The 21894-nt window shown below is 35.8% G+C and overlaps 1 protein-coding gene across 11 annotated transcripts in view; it reads right to left on the bottom strand.

The window, feature by feature from the left end:
- Positions 1-21894, bottom strand: part of LOC123685697 (plasma membrane calcium-transporting ATPase 2) — a 105404-nt gene that overhangs the window by 30054 nt on the left and 53456 nt on the right. For all 11 annotated transcript variants that reach the window (XM_045625502.1, XM_045625501.1, XM_045625503.1 and 8 more), the window contains exons 2-4: positions 11532-11612; positions 4248-4419; positions 1985-2176 (exon numbers count right to left, since the gene is read on the bottom strand). In XM_045625502.1, coding sequence (XP_045481458.1) covers positions 1985-2176; positions 4248-4404 — 349 coding nt within the window. In that variant the 5' untranslated portion in view covers positions 4405-4419; positions 11532-11612. The remainder of the gene's footprint in view (positions 1-1984; positions 2177-4247; positions 4420-11531; positions 11613-21894) is intronic.

The following is a 21894-nucleotide window of genomic DNA, read 5'->3' as shown; positions in this document are numbered from 1 at the left end:
GGTAATTCAGTAAAATCTAAGTAGTTGAAAAGAATGGAATCGAGTGGCTATAAAAGATTATTTCCACATTTTATCGGTTAGTTTTTCCGACTGACTAGTTCGCCGGTTAACCTACTTTAACTGACAACGTGAAGTTGGCTGCTACATGCACGCCGTCATAAAAACTACGGTAATTCAGTAAAATCGAAATTGAATTGAAAAGAATGGAATCGAGGGGCTATCAGAGATTATTTCCATATTTTATGTGTATCAGAATCGGTTAGCTTTTCCGACTGACTAGATTGCCAAAAAAATCTAATCCGTTATTCCCAATCGGATTGTAACCAAATTGCATTTCGTGTTTGACAGTTTTGTGCAAGACCGAGTTTTCCACCTGTGGTTTTATCCAGAATCAATTGCATTCACGGTGATTGACCGATAGCGCATCGAGTAAAACCACAGCAATTTCATAGCTATGGACGTTGCAGACCGTAATATTAGAGATAATATAATAGGAACGTCGATACTTTGATCATTCGAGCCAACTATTATTCAGTCACATTCATCAAAGGACCGTTCTATTTCCTAATTGCAAGAGGAATTGAACTCTGTAATTTTGAAATACACAGGTCGGACGGTACTGTCCTCGTAAATGCATTTGCAGATGAAATGGAGCGGAGTTGAGAGGTCGGAAAAACAATTATTAGGTGTAGCGAAGAGAAATCCAATATTTTCCAATAGATGGCTTCAGGTATCTGTATCTCGCGTTGTCCGATAGGGTTCCACTAGATGGCGCCAGAAAAATCTTTATGGGCGGTTTAATGATTAGTTGACTCTCAGTTTAGTTTGAACGCGCGTCAAGGATGGACAATTTTTTTTCTCGATTAGGGCGATACTGCAAGCCAGGCGGCTGAAAATATAAATAGCGTTTATGGTCCTGACACTGTAACAGCCAATCACGCGCAATTATGGTTTCGTCGATTCCGTTTAGGTTATTTTGATGTCAAAAATGCACCATGCACTGGAAGGCCAATTATCGAAAATTACGATGAAATCATGTAAGCACTATTTCGATTGCTAAATGTTTCACAAAAAACTTTTTGGAACCATTTTCATAATAAGGATGGTCTCAAGAAAAAGCTCTATGTTTCGGTATATCCAAAGTCACTTGAAGGAAGCCAGAATTTTTCAAATATACAAGACTTGTCCAAGTTTCCAGAAATTCCTTTGGGGCTGGCGAATTTATTGCTTAACAATATTAAATAAAGCTCAGTATTTAACGGATCGCGGTATCCACTTCAAAGGGATATCTGGCCAAGCGTTTTTATGAACTAGTTCAAGTGACTTTGGATATACTATACCATGCGATTTAATGTAAAAAAACCTGATGGACCGAATTTCCATCTGCGAATCGCTTCTGAATCGCAACATAATCGATCCATTTTTGAAGCGGTTGGTGACTGGTGATCATTTACGACAACGTCAAGCGAAAACGGTGGCCAAGCTAGGATTAACGGCCAGAAAGGTTTAGCTGGGTGTTCGGTAAGATTGGCAGGGAATTATCTACTATCAGCTGCTCCCCTACGGCACAACTGTTAACTCGGAACTGTACTGTCAACAATTGGACTATCCTAAGGAAGCAACCGCCAAGAAACGGACAATAGGATAGGAATTATGGTTGTTCAGAACAACGCCAGGCCACACACATCGATAGTGACTCGCCAGAAGCTTGATTGGGAGGTTCTCATGCATCCACCTTATAGTCCGGACCTGACACCAAGTGATTAACATCTGTTTCTGTGCATAGCGAACAATTTTGCTTCTATGAGAGAATCATAATGATATTACCTTCAAAAGGGCAACAAGTTATCGAACAAAACGGCGCATATTTGAACTGAATCGGATCACCCTAACTATGGTAATTAAAGCTTTGTTTTATGGGGATTTCTTTTCACTACACCTTGTATTTCTTGTTGGCCGTTCCGAAATGTTGATTACTACTTACGATCTCCTTGTGGTGGTGTATAGAAGGAAAGACCTAAAGACACTATGGCTGCTACTTCTAGAATTATAAGTGTAATATCTTGTAAAGCTTCCCATACTAATTGAAGAAATGTCTTCGGGGGTTTTGGAGGTATCGAATTTGACCCGAAAGTTTCTCTTCTATGTTCTAAATCTACTTGTGATCCGCTAAGACCTGTAAAGAAAGAGAAATTCGTCTAGATATGGAATAATCATTTCCAGTTCTTCAACCACGAATTATTGTTGGCTCAGTGCTACAATAATACTACGAGCCATTTTTATCGAATCAATGAGAAATCACCAGGCCTCATAAACTTTCCAGGATTTCTCAGGAATGATAAAAGGAATTGTTCAATGGAAAAAATCTAGACATAATCAAATATGGAATTGTTAAACTGGATTGCAAATTAATTGCAATTAATAAAAGTATGAAAGAGCAACAACCAAACTTGAGAGCGTTTGTTACTTGGTTCTAAACTATATGGATTTCTTGTGCATCGTCAAAAAAATTGAAATATACATTGGAAGATTGGCCAATATTCTCCTATAATTGGATTTACAAATAGCAAAATAAATATTTCCTTATATTACTATCAACTCTTGTTACCAGTTCGTCCGCATCTTCAAATGAAGACAACTTTTTTCACATGCTCAAATGAAAAAAAGTCTTAATATTGATCCAATCTGATTTCAATTTGCTTGTGAAAACCGCGCTGCCTCCGTTCAACAGTTTCTAAGCTTAACGTGTGGTTTCTGTTTCTAACGCTTCATTATGTGTGTTGATTGCTAACAATCTACTCTACATACTTCAAACCAAAAATATCTCAAAGGATCGTGACAATTTGTGCATATGTTTAAGTATCGATCAATTATTTTCTGGGTATCGGTAAGACACATTATTTTTAATTCGCCTATCGAGAGAAAATGCCAATTGTTTCACCTAATGTTCTGGATTCGTGAGAGTGCTGCTTTTTCTTGAAACTGCCGGTTCTTCATTTTGTTGTTCTAACACGTTTGATTTCTAAAGAGAAACTTGCGTGAACTATATGATGGAATTCGACTAATTAAACTCTAACACGTAACTGAGTTTGCACTCTGTCACGCACTGTGTGTGGGTTTCAATTTCTGCGTAACTATCAAAATAACAGATGGTGCTCGAATTAAAGTGTGCGGCGTTAAAATTGATCTAAATCGTGGAAATGGATGAAAATGAATGGGAAACCATTTATGGAAATAGAGATATTTTGTGTAGAGCTTATTGAATCGAATAATTCGTCATTTCGCCCCTTTTAATAAGGTTTAAGCTATTCTGATGTCTGCCTGATCATTAAAGGATAATAATACGCATTTTGACAGTTTAAAAAAAATATTCAGTAATTAATCGTCATCAACTCATTATTATATCATCATATTTTATATTTTAATGTCTCTACATCGTACATCAACGAACAACTTTATATATAATAGATAGATATCCATGATTTGTCGGAGAACATGTAAATTATGATAGAAAATTGATTGAAATCTTAGCAATGTAGGTAAGCATCCTAACCTCGAAAAGAGGAAAGTAATCGTAATCGTAAACGAAAAACGAATCAATAACAGAAGGAGAATTTTTGGCGACAAGGTACATATTTCATTTTGAGAAATATTTATGCAATTTTAAAAAATTCATACAATGGCCTATTGTTCCGTAAACTCCAGATGAATATCATTGTGAATAACTAGAACTAAGGAATTTCGACAATAAAGGCTCTCAGGGAATTCAAGTCCTACCAAAAATATTCACAAGCGGTAAATTCTTAACGAACAAAGGGGCCCAAGTAACAGTTTTTTTGTGGGAACTGGAAGAGGAGAACCTTTATTGTTCGAATTTCCTTAGTAGTTACTCTGCTGAATTATGTGCCAAGGTAACACAGACACGGACCTGGCACATAGATGGCACCACCACTTTTTTTTATTGATTGAAGTGTTAACGAGTATATTCACAACTACAAAATAATATCTTATACAGTACACATGTTTTTGACGAATTTTCTGTGATAGCAAAACCATTTTTTCATACCTGATATGGTTAGAAATCAAAATAAGTTCTAACATTGTTCCAAACATTCAACTTCTTAAAAATATCCTTTTCTCTATTTTCATCTTTTATCAATTCTTTTTCTTGTCATCTGCATTTTCCTTTTTTTTTGTTTTAGTTTGTTCTCTCAAGTTTAGTTTCCATAGCGTGCAATTTCACTTACCTTCACTAGGCGATGTGTATAATTTTTTACAAATTTCTTGTGCTCCACCGAATTCAATAACTTTGTTTACTCCTTCGCGACCTCTGTGTTCCATGAGGTCGCGGAGTTGTTTCAAAGTAATGCCATACTGCGCGGGACGGCCGTCTATCGTAGCCATTTTGAACAGTCAAATCTGAAAAAAAAATTTTTTTTTTTTAAATTTTCACATTGATTTTAATTTCCAAATAGTTTGGGCGATTATGGTGAAACGTGAAACCGAACCTTAATGTTGCTCTTAGCTGAGCTTAAATTACCCCTAAATTAAGCAGAATTGTCATTACATTTTGAAAAAAAAAACTAATTTGTATGCCCGAAGCTGATAGTTTTCCAACCAAACAATCTTTGATGAACTTATAATACGTTTTATAGAAAAAATTGTTCTTCGCCTTTTCCAAGTTTCATTCCTATAAAATGAGGATATTTCTTACTTTTGTTATAACCGAAAGCGAATTTGAAAAAAATGTAATGACAACATCAGACTTTAGGAGGAATCACTTCTAGAATTTTTGACTTATCTATACCAAACATCCTATGATTCTTGAACAGCATCGATAGCTTAGGAATTTAATCTATTTTATTCTAATCTTGTTGTTAATATAAAAAAAAATGTCCAAACAAAAGGTGAAATTGGCATTTTATATTTCACTTCTACTTCTCGAATTTTTCGGACATGAAAAATCCATATATTTATATTATTTATTTATTGAGTCCCTTACAAACTCCATCTAGATTGTAATTACATGTAAATTCAGAACTACAGAAAAGAAATATTGAAATAAAAGATATTAATCGTTATCTCCATGCATTTCTTGAGAAATACATAAAATCAAATTACATTATTTGATAACTACTATTGAATAAACACGTATATAGCACATCAGATCCACTGTGGCTTCGATTGAACTGGACGAATAAATATTTAATGTCAAAGCAGAAATAATAATTCGATGTCTTTATATTGGAGCTTTATCGCATAGTATTCGAAAATAAACACTGATATCTGAAACATTCAATATATCTAACATAGGCAGCTTGTTTGATTTGTGTACAGTTATCAAGCTGCTCTTATCAATATGAAATTCTTATCTATCCAGATTGGTTTTGAAATTAGAAAATCTCAACGTGAATCGTAATGGGTTCATTAAAAAAAAATGATAAAATTTGGATTTTATAAAAAAAACTACACATTTAATAGTATAAGTTACTCATTTCCTCTTTTGATGCAGTCACACGTGAAACACATATTAAATATCAATATAAACAAATTTCAATGATATATGAAAAAAAAATTATTTATAGCTTTTAAACGAAAAAAAATTGGTGAAGTCTGATCGGATTACTCTCTGAAATACAGAAAAACTTTTGGAAAACGAATTGATATTTTCGAAATTTTACGGTTATTTGCAGGTATAATATCGATTCAATCTGAAATAGACAAATTTTGATTCAGAATATTCTTCTTTCATTACACTGCCATTTTATGGTAAATTGTATCCCCAATCAGAGCTGTTCTCGCTATTAGACACCGTAGTCTACAGCTCGTCCTCTAGTTCTACAGTTCTAATCAATTGCTGTATCTGGGATGGCCTCAAGAAGGTTACTTCCTCACTTCTACAAGTCTCTTGCTCAATGCAATTTTTGTGTTGGCCAGCGATGGCTAGGTTTTTCTTCACCAGGTAATTCGGAATTTCTTCTCCTCCCCATTTAATCTGCACTTGTCGTTTTCTGCTAGACTTATTCTCAGGAGGTGCTTCCTGAGGCGACAAAGCCATGTGAGGAAGTAATTGAGGAGGTGTGCATACTCTTGCTAAGCTACATCTTGGTTCTCCTAGGAATATTCTGCCAGAAAAGTTTCTCTTTCGGGATTTTTTGCCTAAAACTATTTCTGGGAGGAACATTTACCTATACCACAGAAAAGTCCTGAGCCAATGAAAGGAGTTTGTGCTCATTTTCTTGCAAATGTATTGGCATCTTCAAATCCTAAGTTACCAGGAACACAGACGAGACAGACCTTGTTATTCTTGCCTTTTTCCCTGGCGTTTTCTCCGTCACTCCAATACCATCTTAGAATCTAGGGTAATTTCGCTCTTTGCTTTGATTGCAATCTGACTGTCAGAATGTATCGCTATATAACATTTTTTATATTTTCTTATTATGTTCATTTCCACACATCTTTCGATTGCAAGTACCTCTGCCTGAAAGACACTTAGACACGGTCCAATGATGTACCATTAGATGGTATTCTTTGACCTGTTAGGTTTATGGAGAGAAACAGATAGAGGTTAACGCAAAAGTATCTTTCAGGCAGAGATACTTGCAATAGAAAGATGTGTGGAAATTAACTTAGAAATAAACTATCAGAAATGTGATATAGCGATACATTCTGATAGTCAGACTGCAGTTAAACGATTGAGCTCAAATATCATCGTTTCTAAGATGGTATTGGAGTGCCGAAGAAAACTCAAATAAATAGGCAAGAATAACTAGGTCTTTTCAGTCTGGGTTCCCGGCCACTTGGGAATTAAGGGAATGAAGAGGTCAGCACACTTGCCAGAAAAGGAGCACAAACTCCTTTCATTGGTCTGGAAACTTTCTCTGGTATAGGCAATGTGCACACATAAAAGATTTTCAGGAGAAGAAAAAACACTCTGAAGGAATCTTCTTGGGTTTGACCATTCCATAAAGTTTCTTTGACACTGCGAGATCCAAGAAGTGTTTGGATCTTACCAAGAATATACTACACCTCCTAAGTGGATTCCTCACAGGGCATTGTCGCCTTAGGAAACACCTCATAAGAATGGGTCTACTAGCAGAAAATGAAGAGTGCAGATTCTGTGGAGAGGAGAAAGAAACTCCGGATCACCTGGTGATGAAATGCCTCAACATTACTAGCCAACACAAAATCTGATTTGAACAAAAAAATTGTAGAAGTGAGGAAGTAGCCTCCCTGAAGCCATCCCAGATACTGGAGTTCATTAGAACCCTGGAATTGGGGGGAGAGCTGTAGATCGAATTATGGCGAGAATAGCTCTGATGGAGGGCATAATAGATCATTAGGTCGCACTGTCACGGAACCCCCTTAATTAAAGCTTAATCATAACCTAACGCAAGAGTGTGCAATCAAACCCGTAGCACTCATCCCTCTGTGTGGGTGGAGCCTTCAACAAATCGTTTCAGAAACTGAAGTTACTGCTTCTTCGATATTCACTGTGTCCGTTAAGTATGGAACAAATTCATTTTTAGCTAAACAGAACATTTTAAGAAATAATCCTGAAACACGTCGATTTTTTATTTCAATTTACCGTATTTTAAAATAATAATCTGATATACAGGGTAAATTACTTTCGAGTAATGACGTCACCGTCATTTTTTTGAATGGAACACCCCCATTTTGTCTCAATTTTCCGATTAATCTAGCTGCGCTGATTCTAAAAATGTATCATATGTTGATTCCAATTGGTACAAGGTACACAAAATTACAAAGGATTTGTGTGTGCTCATAAAGTAAGGCGTAACATTCTTTATTAGTTAAATTATTATAATAATATTATTAACAATACTTATTGTCTAGCGGAATTAGTTTACATGTAACACCCTGTAGTTTGTTACATTTTTAGATTAATAAAAATGAGCTGTTTCCAAACATGTTTGGTACTTGTGGTCTAGAAGACAGAATATGAAAGAAATTATTTCTTATTTTTATAATTTTAATTAATCTAAAATGGATGTTACATTCAAACCAATTGCCGCTAGACAATAAGTATTTTTGATAATATTGTTAATTGAACTAATAAAGAATGTTACGCGTTACTTTATGAGCGCACACAAAACTATTGTATTTTTGTCCACCCTGTACCAATTGGAATCAACATGTGATACATTTTTGGAGTCGGCTCAGGCTAGAGTAATCGAGTAGAGTGAGACAAAATGGGGGTGTTCCATTTAAAAAAAAAATGACGGTGACGTCATTACTCGAAAGTAATTCATCCTGTATATTAGATTATTATTTTGAAATACGGTAAATTAAAATCAAAAATCGACGTGTTTCAGGATTATTTCCTAAAATGCTCTGTTTAGCTAAAAATGAATTTGTTCCATACTTTACGGACACAGTGTATTTAATTTCACGTATTCATTTCCGAAAATCATAATCGAAAAGTGAAAAACATTTAAAGTCTCAACTAGCGGAAAAAGTTTGATCACTTTTAAATCTTATATTTCAGAGAGAATGACGTCAATACGTTGACGAATCACGGTCACAAAATATGATAAAACTTGATGACGAGAGGATATGAGTCAATATGCATCATATTCGCATACATGTCACGTGGGAGGTATTTAAATCGTGATTTCATAACAATCATAATATTTGAGTGGAATTATTCACCAAAAGGACGGCCTATACCGGTAATCTTTGTAAAATTTTAACGCAGAACATTTAATGTACAGTTGAGATTACGGAGGTATATAAGGAAAATTCAACAATGATATGGGTAATCTTGAAATCGATTCCATATGGTTGATTTTGTTTACAGTCGAGTGAATACTTAATAAAAATATGTAGTCAGCAATTAACATCTGAATAATAATGTTTGTTATTATAGTTTAATCAGTAGTATCAGACCTCCAAATCAACATTTTCGTAAGAGGAAATCCGAAATATTTCAGAAATAAAAAACGAAGGTTAGCAATCCGGTAACTGGATGATTTTGTTCATTGTGGTCTATTGAATATTGAATTCATATACACTGTGCCCGTAAAGTATGAAACAAATTCATTTTCAGCTAAACAGACCATTTTAAGAAATAATCCTGAAACACGTCGATTTTTTATTTTAATTTACCGTATTTCAAAATAATAATCTAATATACAGGCTGAATTACTTTCGAGTAATGACATCACCGTCATTTTTTTTAAATGGAACACCCCCATTTTGTCTCAATTTTCCGATTACTCTAGCTGAGCTGATTCCAAAAATGTATCACATGTTGATTCCAATTGGTACAAAAATACAATAGTTTTGTGTGTGCTCATAAAGTAACCCGTAACATTCTTTATTAGTTAAATTAACAATATTATAAAAAAACTTATTGTCTAGCGACAATTGGTTTAAATGTAACACCCTGTAGTTTGTTACATTTTTAGATTAATAAATATAAGCTGTTTCCAAACATGTTTTGTACTTGTGGTCAAGCAGACAGAATATGAAAGAAATTATTTCTTATTTTTATACATTTTTATGAATCTCAAAATGTAACAAACTACAAAGTGTTACATTCAAACCAATTGCCGCTAGACAATAAGTATTTTTGATAATATTGTTAATTTAACTAATAAAGAATGTTACGCGTTACTTTATGAGCACACACAAAACTATTGTATTTTTGTCCACCCTGTACCAATTGGAATCAACATGTGATACATTTTTGGAATCAGCTCAGCTAGAGTAATCGGAAAATGGAAACAAAATGGGGTGTTCCATTAAAAAAAAATGACGGTGACGTCATAACTCGAAAGTAATCCACCTTTTAGATTAGATTAATATTCTAAAATACGGTAAATTAAAATCAAAAATCGACGTTTTTCATAAAATGGTCTGTTAAGCTAAAAATGAATTTGTTCCATACTTTACGGACACAGTGTATACATATGATTATTTCAAGCCTCGCGCAAAATTGAATGTTGATTGCTGAACCAGAACCATAGAAAATTCAAGAAGAATATCAAATTAAAATTACCCTAAATTTCGGTGTCTTTGAAACCTACAGATTGAGATTTTAGGTTATTAAAAACTATAGAAAGTGAAAGGATTACAGATCTGATTGGATTGAGACTTGCGTGTACACCAAGTGTTAAAAAACAAAATTTCAATATTTTAGGAGCTGATTATACCTCAAAATAAGTAAAAAAATTTCATATAAAATGGAACCGCAAATGAGCCTTTTCGGAAATATAAGCGATTTTCGATTTAAATACTAGCGCAATCAAATACGATATTCGATTTCTTTTCATCTTTCAGATTTCCTGTTTACTGAACTCACAATTAAAATGGTTTTCATTCATTTGGTTTTCATTATTCACTTGTTAGGTAACATTTAGATCAAACATTTTCCAGAAGATGAATAGGCCGAGGAGGCCCAGTGGCATGGCCCGCCAGATCTCCCGATTTGAATCCATTGGACTTTCGTATTTGGGGTTATTTGAAAAGTTAAGTGAATGAAATAGAAGAGCTGCAACATAGGATTGGATAGTTCAATCGGATGTTGCAGCTCTTGTCAAATGATCCAAACACAACTAGGTTTTCTTGAAAGAGTACGTAATTCGATGCACTTCCTGCATTGAAATGGACGGTGTTCAGTAGAAACGTCTTCTGTGAAACACTAGATGTCAAAAATAAATCGAATAATTATCGTATTTAGTTGCGCTAATAGTTAATATTTCGAGAACCGAAAATCACTCATATCTCCAAAACGCCTCATTTTCGGATCCATGTATATATGAAACTTTTTACTCATTTTGAGGTCTAGAATTAGCTCCCAAAATATTGGAACACCCGGTATATATAATATACCAGTGTCGTGCCAAAATTAGTATCATTAGAAGTATAGAAAATTCAAGCAGAATATCGAAAAAAAACCTAATTTGTATTAAAAGCTGCGTCAGAATCATCGAAAATTCAAAAAATCAATAACTTTCGAGCGAGCGTTCAGTCATGCGCCAACTGCTTCTTCGAAGGCCACATATACTTGTATATAGTTCTGTGTTCTTCAAGGACGCAATTGGCGTATGAAAGAACGATTGCTCGAAAGCTCCTGACCTACGTCAGTGTTTTCCTTATGTGACATTCACATTCTTCGTCTTTGATGACGACAAAATCTGTAAATCGATCATTCGTATGCTTGACAGATGCTTTGGGAATACCTCTAAAATGAACTTCAACAATTTCTATATTTGTGGATGTAATAGTAAAACAATTAAGACCCAACACAAAACTGTTCGTGTGTCTATAAAAAGATATTCCGGGATTCGAAGGGTCAAAAGATCAGAAAAAATTATTCGAATTGAAATGACTAACTTATCACAGTTCAAAGCGTTTAACTCGAAAAACATACCCCACCAATACTATTCCTACAGTCTAATTTTCATAAATTCATCCTCTGAGTGAAGATAATAGCAAAATAAAATTCCACATATTCAGTTCAACTACTGACTAAAAAAAAATGAAAAGTTCAAAAAAATACTCACCAACTGTCGCTGAGGTTCTGGTTGCTGATGGTCAAAGAAATATCATCATGGTGGCTTTCACGAAAAGCGATGTTACCAACACTGCAAAAAAAATGAAACTATACAATAACCGTTTGATGTCCGGATTAGATGACAAAAAAAATTGCTGCATTGAATCAACATAGCGTCAATCGCAATCCGATTAGTTATATCGATTTTATATGGTTTATATATACACGAAATGCATGGCTTGAAACAGCGAACTGACATCCTTGTTTTATAAGGATTATATTCACGCAGCGGTGCAACTAACTTGACATCCCTTTTCGTTTCTGCAATCTTATTAAGCCCCAATTTCCACTCGAACACACGTTTTAGGTGAGCGTCAATAAGAAGAGGAACAAATATTGACGCAAATCAGCCAAACTTCCTGGAATCCGACATTTAAATGCTAATTCTACTTCTCGGAATATCGGAATGAACCATGTCCATTGTTTCATCCCAGGAGGACGTCGAGTCTAGTTGATGAAGGTAACCCTATTACACTTCAATCAACTAGATAATTGAAAACATAATTTCCTATCCACCAAATGAATGTCACCTCTTCTGGAGATTAATTTGACTTGAAAATTCCACGAACTTGTGGCAAATACATATTAGACTTGTGTGAATTTGTTTTATCCTTAAGGAACCAGGTTCTTTGCAAAAAAATCATGTAAAATCCTCATAACGGGTGTTTTTTTCGAGGTATATAACTTTAAGTTGGCATTACTGTTCAAGATAGCGACCTATTTAACAGCTGTCAAGTGATTTATTCTCAATTTGGTTTGGCAATTCATCATGAATAGACTCACGCCTGAACAACGCTTGCAAATAGTGCAATTTCATTTCGAAAATAATGGTTCTGTGCGGAATACGTATCGCGCACTACGTCCATTTTATTTTGTTTAGCGATGAAGCGCACTTCTGGTTGAATGGCTACGTCAACAAACAAAACTGCCGCATTTGGAGTGAAGCTAATCCTCAAGTGCATGTCGAAACACCGTTACATCCAAAAAAACTGACTGTTTGGTGCGCTTCATGGACTGGTGGAATCATTGGTCCGTACTTCTTCAAAAACGATGAAGGCCAGAACGTTACAGTCAATGGTGATCGGTAATGAGCCATGATTACTAACTTTTTCATTCCTGAATTGAACAACCATGATGTCCAGGAGCTGTGCTTCCAACGTCACACAGTCCATGTCACACAGCTCGTGTCACAATCGATTTATTGAAAGACACGTTTGGTGACCGCCTAATTTCACGTTTTGGACCTGTGAATTGGCCTCCAAGATCTTGTGATTTAATACTGCTAGACTACTTTCTGTGGGGCTATGTAAAGTCATTGGTCTATGCGGATGAGCCACAAACGCTTGACCATTTGGAAGACAACATTCGCCGTCTTATTGCCGATATACGGCCACAAATGTTGGAAAAAGTCATCGAAAATTGGACGTCCACATTGGAGTACATCCGAGCCAGCCGTGGCGGTCATATGCCAGAAATCATATTTAAAATGTAATGCCACAAGATTATCTTGCGGATAAATAAAATTAATGTCAATCGAATAATCCATCGTTGTTTAATTACAATTTAAAGTTCTATAGCTCTTAAAAAAAACACCCTTTATAACGCTCTGAATGCACGCCTCAACAAGATGTTGGTAAACCTTTGCAAGCGCATCTTGGGGTTTCAATTCTTGCATTAATTAAATTTAATTGCGTGCAAGTTGAGATCTTTGTGCGATCTGCGGTGTATCGATGATCTCTGACGTTCGATGCTTCCGAATTGGGAGCTCGGGAACTTCAGGAACATACCGATTAACATCTCAATCATCTTGGGCGGATAATTTTCCTTTATTGTGTATAAGGGAATAGTAGAACCATGTTTTAATGAAGGAATCACTTGCTGAATTTTCCACATATTATCACCGAAAATCCTGGAATAACCAGAAACGTATAGTTCGAAAATTTTGCGGGAGAGCGAAGTGACAATTGATGCCGCTGCGAATGCCACTCATTTCATTATTCCCATATCAGTTATGCATTGAATTTTCGATTTTCTGATACGAGTAGAACACAGCACGAAACATTAACTGTTCAAATCCCTAATGCCAAAATGAAAATGTTTACAAATATTCCTATTTTGGAGGATCATCGATAGGGATTGGGATTGATTGCACTTCTTTCGCGCAAAGAGAGTATTAATGGTTCCATGAGTGGTTTTTTCTTGTAGTTTATTCTACAAAACCGCTCAACACAAAAAAAGTAGGGGAGTTCGAACCAGATCTCGTTTATATCCGAAATAAGGAATAACCTTCGAAACAATTGAGCCTACACTAAAGGTGTCCACACACGTTGACAGGATAGGATTAAAAAAAGTCAGCACTGTCGATTAGATCGGACGATCTTCGGAGCATTTGATCAAGACAATTTGACCTGATGATTGTCGCAGCGTGAGAAATATAGGAAAAACTGACGATCTTCAAATCTTAAGTTTTCAGACAGGACGTCGGTATATGAAAGAGCGCCTTTAGCCAATGGATAAATACATAGAATTGAATACCGAAGGGCATGAATATTTTTCCCAGAAGATCCCAAAGACTTAATATACCTACTCACAAAGAAACTGCAACACCCAGAAGGAGCTGTTTAAATTTTAATTTATTTTTGGTAAAACATAGATAATATAGCCCGAACTAAATTATTGAACTTGGAGAAAAAAATCGTGAAGGTTTTTTCATTTGAACAATTTTTGTTACTTCAATATTGTAGTCGTTTTTTGCAAGTTTTTTAAATTTTACAACAAACCAGCTTTTCGAGCAGATCCAAAGTCGATGTTTAGTTGTTAAAATGCCTAGAGCAGATGTACGCGGAATTTATCGCCAGCTAAGTGAATTTGAAAGAGGTCGAATTATTGGTGTACTGGAAGCGGGGTTGTCATTTCGAGTAATCGCCAACCGTACGAACATAAATCCAACAACTGTTATGAGATGTTGTCAAGCGTGGTTTGATAATGCCCAAAATCGGAGAAGAGTAGGAACCGGACGTCGAAGGGGCACAAATGAAGTTCAGGATCGACGTCTAAGACTTATTGCCATTAGAGATCGATTTACGACAACTCGATCTTTGGCTGATGAGTGTTTAGGAGAACAAGGCCATCCTGTAACTGTTCGAACGGTTTACCGCCAGATGGACTGGAGCACCTTGTATTACCTCTAACGGTTGAGCATCGCCGTCAAAGATTACGACATTAGGTCGTCTTTTCTGATGAATCTCTATTCTCCTTGGCTGCACATGATGGCCGAAGAAGGGTTAGACGATTTCGGGGAGAAAGACGTGAACCTCAATTTGATGTTGAGCGTCATGTCACCGGGCAGTAGGCGTTATGGTGTGGATGGGGTTCTATTGCGCATGTAAATAGGACACCTCTAGTATTTATTCGAGGTGACATGACAGCGCTGCTTCAAGAAATAGTGGAGCCATATGCTCCCCCTTATCTTAACCGGCTCGAGAATCCAATATTTCAGCAAAATAATGCCCGACCTCATGTTGCCAGAGTTAGTTAAAACTTTTTCGAAGCGACCCATGTGAATCTTTTGTCATGGCCGACCATATCTCCCGACCTTTCGCCCATGGAGCATGTGTCATGGGTAGAGGGCTTGGAAAATTTACCCCAGCCCCCACGGACTTTGGCGGCTCAGAGATATGAAGTACAGGTAGCTTGGGATAGTATCCCTCAAGAAGAAAGAGACCATCTTATCAATGCCGAGACGTGTTAGGGAATGTATAGTGGACAAACACATTATCAACAAATTCATTAAAAAAAAATGTAAACCCTTCGTTTTTCTCCAAATTTCAATCATTTACTCCTTGCTATACTATCTATGTTTTACAAAAAAAAAATAATTGAAAATTTAAACAGCTCCTTCTAGTTGTTGCAGTTTCTTTGTCAGTCAGTATATTTCAGTTTTTCTATGTTGATCTGTAGTAATCAGTCAGATAAAGAAAAATAATGAGCTCCAACGTAATATTTACAGTTCTCTTCAAAGGGTTTACGGTTTTTCTGTGAATCCGACGTAAATAGATACACGAATTGGAGAACTCCAAGGATACAAAACATGCAGCAAAAAAAAAGGCAAACGAACCGTTCATAATGTGAATTTCCTGTTGTATCTAACTGGAGACAAATTCACTTTCAACTTTGTCACATTGCGAATGAGAGTTCAAAGAACTGCACAAATCCGAAGTCAAACACTGGAGAGAGACAGAGAAAAAGAGAGATGAGCACAAAAATGCGCTTGATTCATTCAATTAAGCCCGTTGCAGTCTGCACTTCTTTAAAGGTATATGAACTCTCCAAGGGAGCAAATGGGGAAAGTCTGATATCCGTTTTATAGATACGGAAATATTGAGTTATTTTTTTTCGATATTCTTTCTGAATTTTCTATATGTACAATGCATCCCATTTTGGGTGAGACAGCCAGGTTTCTCGCTTGTTATTTAAGATAGAGCCTTGCGGTTTTCACGTTCCTGTCCTACTTTTTCGTGAAACTCAAGTTGGTCTAATCAGATTTTGCATAACTGTTTCCGTTCAAGAGATACAGAGCGATTTTGGAAATTGATACTTTTCGGACCCCTCTTTTATCTCCGAAATTATTAGGAATAATGCTGAGCTGAAAACTACGTCTGAATCAGAATTCTGCGTAGAATCCAGTGGCGAACTCAATATTTTTTTTCGGGGTATGGTTTTGAAGATTCAACACAAACCTATATTTTTTTAAATGGAACACCCTATATATCATTACATCGTTGAATTCGTTATTTTTTTCCCTTCAAAATGATATATGAGACTATGTAGGTAGGATGTTCAGAAATGTTAAAAAAACACTAAAACGTCAAATAATGATGATTTTTTGTAAATGGGCCATGAATTTTCTGTTTCAATGAGAGGATTATTACTTTCGATTTTTAAAAGTAGTAGGTCATTGATGATACAAACATCCTTGTTGTTATTATGGCTACTATGCATTTGGGAGCATTGTTTTATAAAGGCCATTGGAGGGAAAAAACCAATCTGATCTAGCTGTCATCGCTATAAATTATTGTTATCATTATTGATTCTTCTTTTCTATGGGAAATCCATTGCCCATTAACAAAAAAATCATCATTATTTGATGTTTTAGTGTTTTTTTAACATTTCTGAACATCCTACCTACATAGTGTCATATATCATTTTGAAGGGAAAAAAATAACGAATTCAACGAAGTAATAATACACATGGTGTTCCATTAAAAAAAACATAAGTTTGTGTTGAATCTTCAAAACCATACCCCGACAAAAAAAATTGAGTACGCCACTGGATTCTACGCAGAATTCAGATTCAGACGTAGATTTTACCTCAGCATTATTTCTAATAACTTCGGAGATAAAGAAGGGGTCCGAAAAGTATCAATTTCCAAAATCACCCTGTATCTTTTGAACGGAAACAGTTATGCACAATCTGATTAGACCAACTTGAGTTTCACGAAAAAGTAGGACAGGAACGTGAAAACCGCAAGGCTCTATCTTGAATAACAAGCGAGAAACCTGGCTGTCTCACCCAAAATGGGATGCACTGTACATCGTGTTAAGTGATCACCATGAAATTTGACGGGAGACTTCGAATTGTCATTTCAAAGCCAAATGCGAATTTTCATCTCGATCGAATATGCAGTTTTGGAATTATCATGGCGCTTGATGATTGAATTACAGTCGTTCACCATATGTAAATGTAATTTTTTACGAAGAGTAATATTTGTGGAATTGATTACCTTAACTTTCAATACATCAATGATGTATAGCCCATTTGCATAGAACCGCAATTTTATAGTCTTAAGGCGTGAAATTATACGGTCTAGGTGCACTGTATTGTATTCTGAGAATACTCAGGTCTCAACAAGGTTCGGAGAATCATTTTACCTTTCACGATGATCAAATCAACACATAGAATAATTATATTATAAAAATTTCAAAATGAATAAGGAGCACTTATTCTTAACCTACAAAGTGACATGACATGAAAACATTGACCTAAGTTATACTTTCAATAGAATGGTATTCATCACATTTTCTCAAAGGAACGATAATGCATATAAAAATTATATTTCGCAAAAACGTTCAAGATGTTGTGATAGAATACAAGTACTCAATGACCTACAAAGTGACATACCATGACAAAATGGAATGACATACTTTCATCACAATGTCGTTCATCACTTTTTAGTAACAAACGGAAGGAAACGAAAAAGCATTGACAAATAATAAATGATAGGCTTAATTTTTTCCTTTCGATATATTCAGTTATATATCGACACCAAATAATAGAAAAAAAATATGCTGCATTAAAATTTGTTTGTTTAGAATGATTTTTTTTTATATATATATGATTCAGAACTGGGTCGCTTCGAAAAAGTTTAAACGAACTCTGGCAACATGAGGTCGGACATTATATTGCTGAGATATTGGATTCCCGAGCCGGTAAAGATGAGGAAGAACATATGGCTCCACTATTTCTTGAAGATAACGCAGCGCTGTCATTTACCTCGAATAAAGACTAAAGGTGGCCTACTTGCATGTGCAATAGCACCCCATAGCCTAACGCCTACTGTCCGGTGTACATGACGCTCAACATCAAACTGAAGTTCACGTCTTTCTCCCCGACGTCGTCTAACCCTTCTTCGGCCATCACGTGCGCCTAAGGAGAATCGAGATTCATCAGAAAAGACGATCTGATGTCATTCAACTTTCCAATGTTGACGTTATCTGCACCACTGTAATCGTTGCCGGCGATGCTCAACCGTCAGAGGTAACATAAGATGGGGTCAATAATGCTGCATTCCAAAAGACTTTATCTGGCGGTAAACCGTTCGAACAGTTACAAGATGGCCTTGTTCTCCTAACCACTCATCAGCCAAAGATCGAGTTGTCGTAAATCGGTCTCTAATGGCCATAAGTTTTAGACGTAGATCTTGAACTTCATTTGTGCCCCTTCGACGTCCGGTGACTATACTGTTCTTCGATTTTGGGCATTATCAAACTACGCTTGACAACATCTCGTAACAGTAGTTGGATTTCTGTTCTTACAGTTAGAGATTTCTCGGAATGACAACCCCGCCTCCCGTAGACCAATAATTCGACCTCTTTCAAATTCACTTAGCTGGCGATAAATTCCGCGTACACCTGATCCAGGCATTTTTACAACAAATAAACATAGACTTTGGATCTCCTCGAACAGCTGGTTTGTTGTAAAATTAAAAAAACTTTCAAAAAACGACTACAATATTTGAGTAACAAAAATTGTTCACATGGAAAAACCTTCACAATTTTTTTTCTCCAAATCCAATCATTTACTCCTTACTCTACTATCTATGTTTTTAAAAGAATTAAAATTCAAACAACTTCTTCCGGATGTTGCAGTTTCTTTGTCAGTTAGTATATATTTTATTCAATATCATCGAATTTCGTGTTTATAGCGAACCATAAAAAATTCAAGCAAAAGAATCAACCTTGAACCCTTGGAAATCACATATACGTATATGTAGTTCTATAGTCTCCAAAAGTTCAAGAGGATGAATGAACAAGAGCTTAAAAAACTACTAAACTATTCTTCATGATACCGGAACAATTGACATAGAACAACGGGAAGTATTTTAGTTTCAATAAGGCCGTCTGAAGGATTATCTTTTTTTGGAGCTAAATTGGCAGAACTGTCTTCTATACTCATGAGGATTTTGAGTCTCATTTGTAATCGGTTCGTTTCCAGTGCTCCATTTCCTAAGATCCTTAGATTTTTTTAAGAGATTAACATTATGGTTAATTATTTCCTTTCATATTATATCACTGCTGAAAAGCTCTATAAAATAAAAAACGGTATTCTCTCTCAGGCTCGAACCTGAGAACTTTCGATATTTCGGACCAAAGGATTAAAGGCGTACACACACTCACATACCGAAATATTTAAAACACAAGAATTAATTTATGATCTAACTAGCATTTAGAATATCTGTATTTTATAGCTTCAAAAAAGTTTTTATCAGTAATGAAGTCAAGTCAGCCGGTGTAACTTCATATCCAGGTACACTTCCTGCCAATTGTTAGTCATGGAGCGAACAATTGTGCCAGATATTCAACTTGGGCGTAGAGGTAGTAATCATTATTCCCATTCGATTAAGACTTTTACTTATACGCCTCTCTACCGCCTAGGGGTGGATTTTCCTAGGCTCGTTGAGGATTTTCCGACTTACACGGAACTTTCCCGGAAAGTTGGCATCGCTGAGCCGATTTTCGGATACTCATTTTATTCACCCTAGTTTTCGTGCACGTAACTTCACCTTTAAAATTGGGTCAACGGGCCTGCGCCAAGGACACAAAGGCCTCCCCTAATACAAGGACCAAGAAAGAGCCGCCACAACGTTATTGCCATGTGTTCTTCCCTTTCGTTCCCCGATCTTCCCCTTTTTTTCGTATATTGGACGGAACCCCGCTACGAATTCGCCTATTGATTTTTTTTCACACAAAGAACAAAAACTTGCGAAAAGGCAATTTGATATATCACCCTGTATGTTGCGAAACAATTAATGAACAATTGAAGAGGTAAATAAAGCGGGAAATTCGATTGAACACTTCTAATTTTACAAAAAACGTTATTCGACATTATTATATATTTTCCATAATACTGTGGAAAATCCGTACCTTGTAGAATAAAATCGTTCGAGAATATCTCAGATTATTTTTTTTTAATATGTTGGTACTCTCCTGTTACGAATTTATCTATCATCAATCAAATTTCTGATACAAAAAATGTTCAAACAAACAATATTTTCCAATGCACAGATCACTAAACGATATTTATGAAAGAATTGTATGGAAAACAAGTTAAATTAGAGAATAGTTATTTATAATACAAGTGCAGAAGGCATTGATATTCTTCCACGAGTTCAAAATTCAAAAACGAGCCACGAAGTGGCGAGTTTTGGAATGAACGAGTGGTAGAATGAGCCTTCTGTACGAGTATTATACACTATTTTCTCTAATTCATTGCATTTTCATTGAAATTAATGAAATATTTCCATAAATATATTTTAGTGATTTTTGCATTGAAAAATGTTGGTTGGCAGAACTAATTTCTTTAAGGCAAATTGATGAATTGACAGATAAAGCCCTGGCGGAAAGTTCGGAGTGCCAACATAGAATAATGAAATATAACCATGAAAACTGTGCGTTTCTGATATATTCTCGCACGATTTTGTTCTACAAGATGTGGAAGAATGAACGGAATAACCACAGAATTAGAGAAAATAATTTACAATACTCGTACAGAAGCTACATTTTAACACCGGTTCATTATAAATATTAGGTGTAAAACTTTGCTCCCGTCGTTTTGAAATAGATGGTTGTAGCAACATATCCCAGGACATACAGCTGCATAAAGACCATATTTCCGACCACCACCGGAGAATCCAAGAAAAACTACAAAGATGGTGTAATAACTCTCTGCATGGAAGACATTTCAACGATCCAGGATAATGTCGACAATGAAGAGAAAAGAAGAAGAAGAGAAAGAAGAGGAAGAAGACTATGATGAGGTAGAAGAACGTTTGTTTACCTAATAACGACTTCTCCTGCAGCATAGACTTCTTCTTCTTCATGTGACATTGAAGCGTCGAACTATTGGCTCGGATAAGGTGGAATGTATTCAGAAACGGAAGGATTTCACTTAGCCATCCAAGAACAAGTGATCTCAACGAGAAACTGCTGCAAACATATCGTAAAGGATCCGACCGTCAGTGACGATGCAATATATCACGGGAAGATGTCAAATGTTGACAGGAAATGAATATAAAAAGAGACACGAAGAAGTAGGAAAGATACTCCAATAAGAATTGTCAATCATAGAATTGATACATACAGAAAAAGTGCCATACTACAAGTATCGACCGGAAATAATCCTAGAGAAGCTGTTCTTTTAGGTATATTTAGAACAGTGACAAAATTCCTAGGAGACAGGACAGGCCCTAAGAAGCTGCATGAAAACCATATTTTCTACCACCACCAGACAATCCAAGAAAAACTTCAAAGATGGTGAAAGAAGTCCCTGCATAAGGTCGACATTGAAGAGAAGAGGAAGAAGAAGAAGGAAGGGCAGTTAGTTTGTTTACCTAATAAACTACTACTTTTCTTTCTTCGTTCTTCTTCTTCATGTCGACATTGAAGTGTCGAACAATTGGCTCGCATAAGGTAGAAGAAGAGGAAGAAGGAGTGGAGTTGAAGAAACTCGTTTGGTTATCTAAAAAACGACTTCTT

The sequence above is a fragment of the Harmonia axyridis genome, chromosome X (assembly GCF_914767665.1).
Source record: "Harmonia axyridis chromosome X, icHarAxyr1.1, whole genome shotgun sequence".
In the NCBI taxonomy this organism is placed as follows: Eukaryota; Metazoa; Arthropoda; class Insecta; order Coleoptera; family Coccinellidae; genus Harmonia; species Harmonia axyridis.
Note: the sequence above shows the minus strand (reverse complement) of the source record. Positions and strands in the feature narration are given on the sequence as shown.